At 41.8% G+C, this 13,326-nt stretch overlaps 1 protein-coding gene across 6 annotated transcripts in view; it reads left to right on the forward strand.

The window, feature by feature from the left end:
• Positions 1-13,326, forward strand: part of PDZD2 (PDZ domain containing 2) — a 307,796-nt gene that overhangs the window by 228,358 nt on the left and 66,112 nt on the right. For 5 of the 6 annotated variants that reach the window (XM_075932594.2, XM_075932596.2, XM_075932595.2 and 2 more), the window contains 3 exons: positions 6,190-6,332; positions 6,607-6,739; positions 9,578-9,745. The exons of the other annotated variant lie outside the window; for it this stretch is intronic. In XM_075932594.2, the coding sequence (XP_075788709.2) occupies positions 6,190-6,332; positions 6,607-6,739; positions 9,578-9,745 (444 nt within the window). The remainder of the gene's footprint in view (positions 1-6,189; positions 6,333-6,606; positions 6,740-9,577; positions 9,746-13,326) is intronic. 6 annotated transcript variants of the gene reach the window in all.

Here is a 13,326-nt window from a genome sequence, read left to right on the forward strand (position 1 = left end):
CTGTCTGGCTTGTGGACTACATATATTGCATTTCTGTTTCCATTTATTTACATCTTTCTGCTGCCAAATTTTTCTTTAAGATTTCAAAGCAGGGTTCTTTGTACATAGATTTGTAGCTTCTTGAGCACCACACATTCAAATTAACCCAAACCTCTTTAAACTCACTCGCAATTAGCTGCAGTAGTGAAAAGGGTCTATCATATTTTATTTATTTTAGTGGAAAAAAAATGTTCCCTTTTGTTTTATTAATGATGGAATCTAGCACTTATGAAATCAAATGTTTAATATCATGTGCTTAGAACACGCACAAAGCAAGTTTCCATAGAGAGTGCTGGCGATGCACTTCCTTCCTGATCTGTAACACACGAGCAATTCCAGATGAAGACTTGCTCTGAATAGTGACTGCCTGAAGTGCAGCAGTATAGAAAGATGGCCCTCAGAGACTACGTTGAAACTAACAAACTCTGTCCCCACTTGCATTCTGTTATGTAAGATGACCCATTTTCACATGTAATTAGTTGTAGAACTATATTAATACTGTTATAAACGCAGTTTGATTATTCGTAACATATGCACTTTGAAGTTTATGATCTGCAAGTGAAAATCCGATCCCAAAACACTTTGTACATTGAGAAGAGCCAAGTTAGAAAAGAAGTTCAACCACCTGAGAATGACAGTTATAAAAACAATTACAGAAAAATGTTAGCCACTTAATGATCAGGATGCAATTTGGGCTATTTTCCCTTTATCCTAGAATATATTCGCCCATTCACATGAGGTGTGAACTGAAGGAGGTAAGCAAGATACAGAGTAAGTGCATCCTGGGGAATGAGAGTGATTAATTATGGGAGCCAATTACCTAGAGAACTGCTGGATTTTCCATCTCTTGATACAGAAGATCGGCTTGAATCACTTTCTGGAAGCTATACTTTAGCCAGTGTACAAGTTCCTGGCCTCAGTACAGTGGTAACTGGCTGAAATATACTAGATAATCTACTCATCCCTTCTGGCCTTAAGATTTATGAATCTGAAATACTGAAAACCTCAATGTCAGTGACTAGACTTCACCTTGTGAGATCAGGCTGGATAAACTGTGGTTTTTCTAGTTTGGCTCTTTTGAACACTTGAAATACTTTGGCTCTGTTGACATTTTGGTTGGGTACAAGGATATGGGGAGAGTTTCTTACCTTTTATAAATGTGGCGACAATTAACTAAACAGAATTTGATTTAGAAAGTGACAAGCCATTTTAATGAACACATGAAACTGACAAGCATCAAGTAGTAAATGTGGCTGAACCATTAAGTAATAGTGACTGCTATTTAAATCCAGCATTGTCTATGGGAGGGATTATACTAAACACTAGCACAGTGCCATTAAACTGCAGTACATCCTACTCTTGACACGTCTGGAGTTTTCCCTAAATCTTTGGACATGGGAGTCATAAGATTTTTTAAAAGCTAGGAAAAAAAAGTAGTCTGGTTTTCGAAAGTGCAGAGCATCTAGTTGGTCCCAATGCAGTTATTTAGATGCCTCAGTCGCACCTAACTTCAGCCATTTTTGAAGTGTTGACTTGAAAAGATTGGTTCAAGAGGAGACAAGTACATGATCCTGTCATCATATAAGACAGCCAATAGAATTCGAAGGCCACACATTTGAAAACAGTTTAATGAAAAATAAAGGGAATTGTTTTTGCACACATCATCAGTCTGTTTTGTTATTTTAGCTTGAGTCAGATTCAGCCACCCTTCCTCAAGCTGAATAGCATCATACATCACATGCAGTCCTGTTGATTTCAGTGCATATGTAACTGCCACCAGGCCGGTTTGAAGCTGGGCCCTCTGGAGCTGAGTATAGGAGCTTCAACCCTCTGAGCTAAAAGTCAGCTGGCTCCCAGCCCATGCTGTAGAGGTCTCTTGAGCTTAACTGTTGCTGTGGTCTAGGTACCACTTGCATTGCACAGTAACCACACTAGGGCTATGTCTGCACTGGTGCGATTTTGCGCCAGAGATATGCAAATGAGGCGAAGCAGGGAATATTGATGAGCCTCATTTGCATATCTAATGAGCTGCCATTTTTGTGGAAGAGGCTCTTGCGCTAGAAGGAGCTGTCTACACTGCCCCTTGTTGTGCAAGAAAAACCCTCTTGCGCAATGCTGTTATTCCTAAATATAATCAGCGTAGTGGCATTGCGCAAGAGGGTTTTTCTTGCACAACAAGGGGCAGTGTAGACAGCTCCTTCTAGCGCAAGAGCCTCTTCCGCAAAAATGGTGGCTCAGATATGCAAATGAGGCTCGGCGATATTCCACGCTTAGCCTCATTTGCATATCTCTGGCACAAGATCACGCCAGTGTAGACATAGCCTAGGTGTGTGGGTTACACAAATACTTGTGGCATAAAGATGCACTCATCCTGACTGAGAGTAACAAAATCTTGGCATTTGCCATCATAAAGCATGTAGCTGTTTAAATTAGGTGTCTGAGAACAGGTCAGCTAATACTAATTTCTGAACTTTTTATGCATAAGTTTGCAAGATGTTTAGGAATGCAAGCTATGGCACTACATATTATAGTTCTGTGTATTCCAAAAACTTTTGCAAATCATTCAACAAAATGTTATCATAGTAATGTTAAACTTTATTAGCAACTAGGGGCATTTCTACATGGGGACATTCAAGGAAAGTTAATTAAAATCAACCAAAGATGTGAATTTAAAGTGGCTTAGACTGTCTACACTAGCACTTTCATGTCTACACCACTGACTGGCATATAATTGACAAACAGAAATGCCAGTATGGATAATGTGATGACAGTGGGAGATGCTCTGCTGCTGACCTAGCTTCTGCCACTTTTGGGGGGTTAATTATGCCAATGGGAGAGCTCTCATCCACCAACATAGAGCAGCTTTACGGGAGACTTTACAACAGCACAGCTACAGTGGGCCAGCGTTGCCCCTATAAGGTCTTTAAATCCCCGTGTGGACACTCTCATCCAGAATTAAAGTGACCTCAATTACGTTTGTCTTAATTAACTCTCCACGGTTAATGTAGTTTAGCTAATCCATTTTTAATTCATGCCTTTAGTTAATTTGGATTAATTTTCCTGAGTGACATTGTTTAGACAAACCCTAAGATTCTAAAATATAATTACATGGTCTCTCAGATATGCAGCCTGTGCTGAAATTATCCTCTCTGCAGCTTAATCTGGGTTAAAGGGAGAATTTAAATGTCTCTGCTAAACTATTTTTATTATGATGCAAGCCATGCTGGAACTGTATAGCTCCACTTTTAGAGATGGTAAATGTACTTGACATCAGTTCTTGTCTTCTAAAAAAATTTTCTTTAGTTTACCCTAATTTACTTCAAAGTATTCCTCAATCTATTATGGCCTATTATGTAATCAGAAGAGCATGATTTGTTGATGCTTTTGATCCAAACTACCAACACCCAAGCACATGTATATAACTTTACTCAGGGGAGTCTAATTTAAACCGCCACCTACTTGAAGTCAAGTTACACCCAGATTCAAGTGTTTTCAGGGCTGAGCTCTTAAACTACATTTTCCAACTCTCCAGATGCATTTTCCTTACCACGGATTGCTAAAAGGTATAGAATCTATAGGATATAGTCATTATTTCCTTTTCATTCCCATTTACACACATACCTGGTCTGACCTTGCTTTGTTGATGTATGTAAAACTGCCATTGAGGTTACATTGCAGTTAAAGGAGAATAAGAAATGGGATGAAAATGCTCATGTTACGAAACTTCACTGTAAAACTTTCCCATTCTGGACCAGGATTGCAGGACTGCAATATATGCTGTTTTCTAATACACTATAACCTCCGTACTCTGGGTGTCCCTAATTCAGGATCCCCTGCGGTATGGTGTTTGGCAGGCAGAGGCAGAAGTGGTTCTGCATGCTGCTGCTTTCCCTCCTCTCCTGGGGGAATAATATCACAGGAACATACTCTGGTGGAGGCTTTTCCTCGCAACTCCCATGGGGCGGGGGGAGTGTGTGTGTGTGTGTGTGTGTGTGTGTGTGTGTGTGTGTGTGTGTGTGTGTGTGTATACACACACGCCTGGGAGTGGCAGGGGATGCGGAGAGCCAGGTAAATGCCCTATCCCTAACTCCTTATTCCCTCCCTGTCTTGGCAAAATGGCAATTGTGATCAGATGATGGATTTATTGATTGATTGGTACTGCAGTTTTGTGTACAGTACTGTGAAAACGCTGGCTGTGTATGGAGGAGGGTAAGTCAGAAATAGAACAGAGAGAGTGAGATGACATTTAAGAAATAAAGCCCAGCTGGGTGACTTCAACAAGCTGAGAAAAGTTATCTCACAGTTTTATGCATTTCTGCTTTGCTTCCAAGCCTGTAAAATGCACAGATTCTGATGTAATTATAACCTCAATAACTCTTGTGTAAGATTTCCGGGGCGGGGGGGCTGTTATACATGGTTTTTTACTCATTTGGCTCAGTAGGAATCTCAGAACTCTTCTTTTGGGTTTGGTAGAGCCTGAGGACTATCCCAGTCCTTTCAAAGGGCATTGTCTACACCTCACAGCCAGGTCATTCATTTGTGTTCTGCCTCATTCTGAGAGTGTTATGCAGTTTGTTTGCCAATTGAAAGAAGTAAGCGTGTTCTACTCTGATGGGCTACATCTAGACTGCAAGACTTTTTTGAAAGAGGCTTTTTTCGAAAGATATTTTCAAAAAAGCCTCTTTCAAAAAAGAGCGTCTAGACTACAAACCAGTACTTTTGAAAACGCACCGTTTGCATTACGTAGCACGTTTTTTTGAAAGAGCATTCTCAAAAAAAGGCGTTCTTCCTCGTAAAACGAGGTTTTCCACGGTAGAAAAAACTGCTGAGTACTTTTTGTTTACTTTCGAAAGAACGTGACAGCAGTCCAAATGCAGGGAAGTTTTTTCAAAAAAAGGCCCCTTTTTTCGAAAAAACCCTGTAGTCTAGACACACCCATACTATTTACAATCAAGAGTGTGTCTCCCCTTGGCAGCACTAATCATGGGCTCTTAGGAACTGCAGTTGTTAATCCGAAGGTGTTGTTTCTTAGTACCGGGAGTACAGCAAGTGCCTCTAGAAGGGTAAACACAGCTGTACAGTGGACACGCATGTTGTCATGACATCCATGCTATCTTGTTTTCTTCCATATACAAGATACCTCACAGCCCTTCAATCACAGCTTACAATTCCACAAAATGTTTCTGACTTTAAGGGTACGTCTAGACTACATGCCTCTGTCGCCAGAGGCATGTAGATTAGGCTACCCGACAGAGTAAAATGAAGCGGCGATTTAAATAATCGCCGCTTCATTTAACTTTACATGGCTGCCGCGTTGAGCCGACAAACAGCTGATCAGCTGTTTGTCGGCTCAGCGCGATAGTCTGGACGCTCCCCTGCCGACATCAAAGGGAGTTGTCGACAACCCAGGTATGCCTCATCCCAGGAGGCATACCTGGGTTGTCGACAACTCCCTTTGATGTCGGCAGGGGAGCGTCCAGACTATCGCGCTGAGCCGACAAACAGCTAATCAGCTGTTTGTCGGCTCAACGCGGCAGCCATGTAAATTTAAATGAAGCGGCGATTATTTAAATCGCCGCTTCATTTTACTCTGTCGGGTAGCCTAATCTACATGCCTCTGGCGACAGAGGCATGTAGTCTAGACGTACCCTAAGTTAAAATGGTTATGGACTAAGTCCTTGGCCCTACAGGCTGCTGAGTCTTGCTGGATGGAAAACAGTGCAGCAGCAAAGTGCTAGCACTCGGCTGCAGCCCTGTGCTTGGGCAAAAACACTTCTGTACAGGTCTGAGAAATTAATTCAGTGCTCACCAGTGCAAACTGACTTGAGCACCAACCCTCTGGTCTGTAGTACCTGCTCTCTTCTCCGCTTCCTTCACCTTGGAGAGTGGATAACAAAGGACCACACTGAGCAGCTCTAGATACTCATGCACGAGACACAAGTCTTGGGGATGGATTCCAGGCTGAAATCACTGGCAGTCTTTTCATTGCCTGCAGTGGGCTTTGAATCAGACCCATAGATAGTCCTGCCTGTGTTCATCACTACTTTCTCTTCACCGTGTTCAACAGAGTTCTAATTATCTAGTTATTTTCAGGACACTATTTTCTTATCTCAATACCAATTCAAGGGCTCTTTAAACCTTTTCTCTCAGCGAGAAGGATGTCGCATATGGAAGATGCACATGATGAAGGGAACGGACGGGCTGGGCATCCAGATTACAGGAGGAAGAGGTTCAAAGCGATCCCCTCATGGCATTGTTGTTGCGCATGTTGAGGAAGGAGGCTCTGCTCACAGGTAATGTTATGCTTGTTCCTTCACAAGGCGGTGCAGGTTTGATTGATCTGTTTATGGCACTTTAGCAGAAGTCAAAAAAGGGCTTTCATAAAAACACTTATTTACATTGGGACAGCTCTTGGACTTATAAAATGACAAATATTAGAAGCATTTTAGATCATATTGAGTCATGCTTTATTAATTTTTCTGCATGCTTAATCTAAAATTTTTTACACAGATTGACTGTATGAACCCTTACTTAGACTCAGAATGTTTCCCCCTTTTTTTCATATAGGGATGGTAGATTGACATCTGGTGACGAGCTCCTAATGATCAATGGTCAGTCTTTGGTTGGACTCTCCCATCAAGAAGCTGTGGCTATTCTGAGATCTGCTACCGGTCTAGTGGAGCTTGCGGTTGCTAGCAGGGTAAGTAACTTTGTATCTCATTCTCTTTATTGTTGGAAGAGTGAGTGTGAGTGTGAGAGAGAGAATATACCAAACATAAACAAGGTCATATTTTCAATAATCTGGCTGCGTGCATTTGGGCATCTAATTTTCATGCACAGATATAAAAATTGCACATGCACAATAAATCCATGGCAAATAAACAGTGTATACGAGACAGCTCATTTACTTGTACAATCCTAGCACATACCTATGCATTTCTCTGTACATTTCTGACAAACAGCATAATCATAAAATGTGTAGCCTACAGAATAAAGCAGCTTCTTTAAAGTCTCACTCAGACGGTGCTTGGTCCTGCCATGAGTACCTGGGACTGGACTTGAAGACCTCTTATAGTACTGAAAGGGACCTCGATTCTAGGGTATCCTTCATATTTCTATGTACTTCTGTAGTATTTAAGTGCCTGAAGTCTCTAGGTGTTCTGTATGTTTGCATGTTTTGTTTATGATAGTGGCTTGAAATAAAATGTTGCCGTTAATATGATGTGACAGTTCATGCAAATAAAAAAATTAAACTAATTTATTAATAGAGCATAGTCTTTCTTCGTCGTAGGAGAGATTAGAGATGTGGATCATCATGTATGCTGAGCATTAAACATATGCCAAAATGTGGTGGTCACTGTTCTTCTCATCTAGCTGATTCTTTAAGTAGGCAGGATATAGATTTGAATTGTACATACAGTAGAGAGGCTTAATCTTTTCTGATGTTCTTTTGTAACTCTTTCTAGTGCCACTTATCAAGAAGAGAAATTGTCCCAGGGCTTTCAAGTAAAAAGAACCAAGATGCATGAACTTAAAACTTGTATAGTATTTTAATTACACATTGAAGAGGATCAGAATCCTTTGTCAGGATTACAGTTAACTCCACCAATTTTTACGTTGAAGATAACATATTTTGAATAGATGCAGACATATTGGCATTTCAGGTAGACTATTAGGCTGTCTTCCAAAGATGGCATATCAGCCTACATGAATTCCTTCTTAAAATTCCTTTTCCACTTGTGCCACAATTACATCTATACAATCAACAGGAATGTTTGCAACATAAAACAGTCTGAGTTCTAGCCAGACTTGGTGTCCGCACAGTCTCTATAGATTCAGTTTTCACATTCCTGGGAAGAGGATTTGCTAGCCTGAATAATGAAAAATATAAATCTTTTCTTTGTTTGGTATAGTAGTCCCTTCATATTTGAGGATCAGATTTCTAATCGACTCAAGAGAAGAAATAAATTAAGTGCAGTGGGCTCTGTGAGATCCCTTTGGACATTAGTTTGTGTGAAAAAAAGGCTACACAAGCCCTGGAGTTTTCTTGACAGAGATACAGTAGAATGATAGCCTGACTTTCCCCTGCCCTGTATGATGTGGTGTTATTTGCATGGGAAAGTGTGCAAGAGAGTGAAAAGCCAAGGCCTGAATGTTCCAGATTCTGGACTGAGTTGAACTGAAAAGATTGTGAGAGGAATTTTCATATCACCACTGTACATATGTGGTGTAAATGTGTGTATTTGTGTATATATTTCTATGAGCATGTTATAATCTGCCTCCTGATGTCTGAATTCTACAAAACTCATGAAACTTGTCTGTAAGCAAAAGTTACTCAATTTAACAATGGTGATATAATTAAAGTGGTAAAATGTGTGGCAGCATTTATACCAGCAGAGCTGCTTCCTGGATGGGAAGGGGAATTAATAATACTAGTATAAAGTACATTTGTATGGTATAACTGTGTCCACATTGGAAGCTATTTGGGTAAAAACACAAGCAAGCAACCAAGAAAACCTGAAAACAACAACAAAATACAGCTCAAAATACCCTTAAGTAAAGTAGCTGCCTGGGCACAGAAATTGTGTGTAAACAAAGTCACGCATAGGCCATGTCATGTCTACCAGTGCTTTTCAAACTATGGATTGTGGGTCTTGGAATGTCAGGCACTGGGTCTCATTGCTGCCGGGTGGTAAGGTGGCCAGTGGGGGTAGTAAGGCAGACTTCTTCCCTGTCCTGGCACCACAAACTGTGCTGCACCCCAGAAGTGGCCAGAAACAGGCCTGGTTGCTAGGTGTGGGGATGAGAGGAGGGGGGAGGGAGAAGGCACAGGGCTCTGTACACTGCCCCTGCACTAGTTCTGCACTCCCATTGGCTGGGAACCTGCTGCTAGCTGCTTCTGGGGCATAGCATGGTCTGTGGTGCTAGGAGAAGCAGAAAACCTGCCTTAACATCCCCACTGCACTGCTGACTGAGAGCCCTGCTGACTCCTGCCCCAGCCATGACTCCCCCTCTCAAAGCAGGAGCCCATTCTTATACCCCAAAGCTCTCATCTTCATCTGCACCCCGGAGCCCACGCTCTAGTCAAATTATGTTTGGTTGTGGGCATCAACAATTTTGTTAAACTAAGTCAAAAAGAGAAGAAAAGTTTGAAAAACTTTGGCCTAGAATACTCCTTGGTCTGTTTTTTTGCATTTTTTGAATGACATGGACTAGTCCATTGTGTAATGACTAGGTCTGTGTAAACACAAAATTAAGTGGAACTCTGTTTTTATTTTCCCTCCATGTTCATTGGAAGGTTCACTGAGCTTCTTGAACCTTCAGAATGAATCAGGGAATGCGACCAGGAAACTTTAATTTTTACAATTGAAACTTGAAATTTCAGCTCATTGAAATATATAATTGGATTACATTGATAAAATGAGTAATTTGCTTAAGTTTTTATTAGGAGAATAAGTCTACTCTAGCAGCGCTTCAATAAGTATTTGACTGGTACACTGAACGATACATACTCTGCTTTTTATTTTGTGCCCTGTAGGAAGGGACTGAAGAGGAGTCTCTGAAGTATCCATCTACAAGTTTGCCTGACTTACTTAGCACCTGTTCAGTCCAAGATGCTGCCTCTTGCACTGATAACAAAGAGAATGAAGAGCCAGAGGATGAAGAAGCCAAAGGAGTGAGCGCATCTCCTGAAGCACAGGTTGCTGTAAGTGTGCCTTTGGTAATCTTTTTACTTCATTTGATTTTGATCTGTAGTAATGCATGTGCTCCTACAGCTGAAAATGTAACCTTTCGTCTGTGTAAAAAATCCTAATTAAACTAGTGCTTCTTTTATGGCAAAGATGGTCTACAGAAAACTAAATGGTGTGCTTGACTTATGATCATGATCTCTTTGTATTTCTGTGTTGCAGGACTGGGGAATTAATAACAGGACTGTGCAAAATAGCACTGTAATTTTTTATGTCCATTAGTTACACATGAGTACAAAGGTGTTTTTCTGTAGTTAAACTATGGTCCATTCACTTTAAGTGGAACCTGAGAGAGATCTATCGAAATGGCTGGTCTGTGGTATGTTTGTTTCCGTTTTTGTATATCCAAACTCTTGACACTCAGTGTGGTCAGTGACCTTCACTTCAGTCAGGGCTACACTAAAAGGGAAGATCAAATCAAGATACCCAACTCCAGCTACGTTCATTGCTTTCAATAGCACTGCGAAATGTAATTGCAAACCATAAACCTATGCATGGAGGATTCATGAGCAGGTGAAGTAGTGTTGTTCCTGTAATTTTCTAGGCACCTGAAAGTTAGGCCATGTTTTCACTCCAGTTAAGACCTTGATTTGAGTTTCCCACCATCCCATAGTGGGAGTCTGATGGGAACAGAGGCTCCTGTTGGCTTCTCTTACCTCTTCACAAGAGCAGGAGTACTGGCTGCCTATGGCAGTGCTCTCTGGGTTTGATTTGGCTGGTCTTAACTGGAGTGAAGACATGGCCTAACTTTCAGATGCCTAGAAAGTCACAGGAACAACACTACTTCCCCTGCTCATGAATCCTCCATGCACAGGTTAATGGTTTGCAATTACATTTCACAGTGCTATTGAAAGTTCTATTTCCCTTCTCTTGTTACAGCGTGAGAGACTCTCAAACATGCTACAGGAAGTTGACTGTGGGAACAGTGAAACATATCTTGCAAATGAGCCAAGTAAACAAACCAGGAAAAATAGTGAAATATATGTGGGTTTTTTTTCTACTATCATTATAGTAGCCAAATGTATAAAACTGGTCCATCAGAGTTATGATTGTTAAGTTAATGGTGTTGTGTAGGGCCACATCCTGTTATGTTCAGGGCAAGTAAGAAGAATCCTCCCTCCACCTTATCCAGGAAAGGATGCAGAACATTTTTTTGCATCCACTCTGTGATGACTCCAGTTGCAGGTTTGCTGTAGCTGGCCTGGCCCGGCCCCTGTGTTTGGACTGTGTAGTTGTGGACCTACAAATTACACCCAGGGCCTGCATTCCCTTTTCATTGGGCTTTCTGCAGCCTACCAAGGAGTGCTGCTCTGTGGTGTGCAATTCTAGGTATAGTTTTGCTCTGCCCTGTTTCTCTCTGCGTAGTAAAACCACACCTGTTCTGCAGAATACAGGGCCTCCCCATGTCCTTTTTAGGATTTGCCAGGAGGATTTGCTTCTTAATTTAAAAGGCCCGGAGGCTGATCAGGATGCCAGTACAGGCAGTCCCCGGGTTACGTACAAGATAGGGACTGTAGGTTTGTTCTTAAGTTGAATTTGTATGTAAGTCGGAACTGGTACATATTGTAGGGGAAACTCTAGCCAAACATTTCTCCAGAGCTCAGTTTTATTCTCCCACACCTCACTTCCCTCAGTCCTTTATTCTCAAGCTGAGGTGTCTGCTGAGAAAAGCCGCTCCGCGTCTCCCTGGTCTGCTGGGGGTGGCACTAGCTTCGCGTCTCCCTGGTCTGCTGTGGGGAAGCAGCTAGTGCGGGGTTGCCTCACCCCGTTTGTAAGTAGGGATCCGATGTAAGTCGGATCCATGTAACCCGGGGACTGCCTGTATAACATTATTCCCAATAGCACAGTATTTCTACAGATACTAGGGATGTTAAATATCCTATAATAGGGTAACTGTATAACCGCTGACATTTTCTCAGGAGGTAGAGTGTAACAGACACTATTAGCCAATTTGCATCTGCTGATCAGTTAAATGGTTAGTCATGTGCACTCTAACATCCCTAACAGATACAGCAATGATTTTTTTCCATATTTGGTAAAAACCCTGTGATTTAGTCCCTACAGTGGTACAGGCCCAAGGAAAATATAGTCCAATATCAGTTACCTATGAAAAACATGTAGCAAGCATACATCACCAGCTCTCAGATTTTAGTTATCGTTTTCTGTACTTAAATGCTGTAAAAGAGCCATGATTTACAGAGGCTGAAATAAAAAATGTGAAAGGACTCGAACAATCACAAAACTGGCCTTCATGTGCAAATTTGACACATCTCTTGGATGGACTGTTATAGTCAACACCCAAATGACATCAAAAGCTAAGTATCAACCAGCCTATTAGTTTCATTTAGCATGGACACTTTCATTGACTGGGTTTTTTCCCTCATCCCCCTCACCCTTCTTTTTCTGCTTTATATTTGACCCTCTGCACAACTTAGAGGGAACCTTGCCAGCCTAGAGCCCTCCAAATCTGCAGATATCCGCTTTATATCTACGGCTGTCAGCATCTGCAGATGTGGAAATCCCTGGCTCATTTTTGCAGATGCAGATACAAATGTATCTAGGGCAAGTTTTACTATTCTGAGGTCCAAGCCAGGACCACAGGAGATATTAAATCTTTGAGGATGCTGGTGGGCTAGAGAAGAGGAGATTGAATGGGTTGTTAGCAGCTGCCTGGAAGAGACACTGACAGAGACACAGGGGCTACGTCTAGACTGGCATGATTTTCTGGAAATGCTTTTAACAGAAAAGTTTTCCGTTAAAAGCATTTTTGGAACAAAGTGTCTAGATTGGCACGGACGCTTTTCCACAAAAGCACTTTTTGCGGAAAAGCGTCCGGGGCCAATCTAGACGTGCTTTTCCACAAAAAAGCCCTGATCGCTGTTTTCGCGATTGGGGCTTTTTTGCGGAAAACAAATCTGATCTGTCTACACTGGCCCTTTTGCGCAAAAGGGACTTTTGCCCGAATGGGAGCGGGATAGTATTTCCACAAAAAGCACTGATTTCTTACAGTAGGAAGTCAGTGCTTTTGCGGAAATTCAAGCAGCCAGTGTAGACAGCTGGCAAGTTTTTCCGGAAAAGCGGCTGATTTTCCGGAAAAGCTGGCCAGTCTAGACACAGCCCGGGAGGAAAGGAAGGAAGCAGACAAGGAATGCTGCAGGACAATCTGCTTCTGCCAGCCCAGAGATGGAGATAACTGGGCTGAACGGAATGGAACTTACGCGTGCAAGGAAAAAGTAAGGTTTTGGTAAGGAGAAGTATATGTGTAGGTCTTACATTTGTTTTAACCTTTTGCTCTGTGTGCCGTTTTCCTTTGGATGGCTGAATAGTTCTTTGTTTTGAAGAAATTGATTTTGGATCACTTTAATCAGCTGTTGTCCCAGGCTGCCCAATGAAGAGGCTTACAGGTGTCAAACACCTTTGGGGTTGTTGGGTTAACTTGATGCCCAGTGACCCAGTCAAAGAGAGTTTGTACTATGTGGTTCCATCCAGAGGAGAGTGGAGATCCAAGATGTGCCCTAGAGAAATGCACTCATCAAGA

Source organism: Pelodiscus sinensis, chromosome 6 (genome assembly GCF_052426305.1).
Source record: "Pelodiscus sinensis isolate ZL-2025 chromosome 6, ASM5242630v1, whole genome shotgun sequence".
NCBI lineage: Eukaryota > Metazoa > Chordata > Testudines > Trionychidae > Pelodiscus > Pelodiscus sinensis.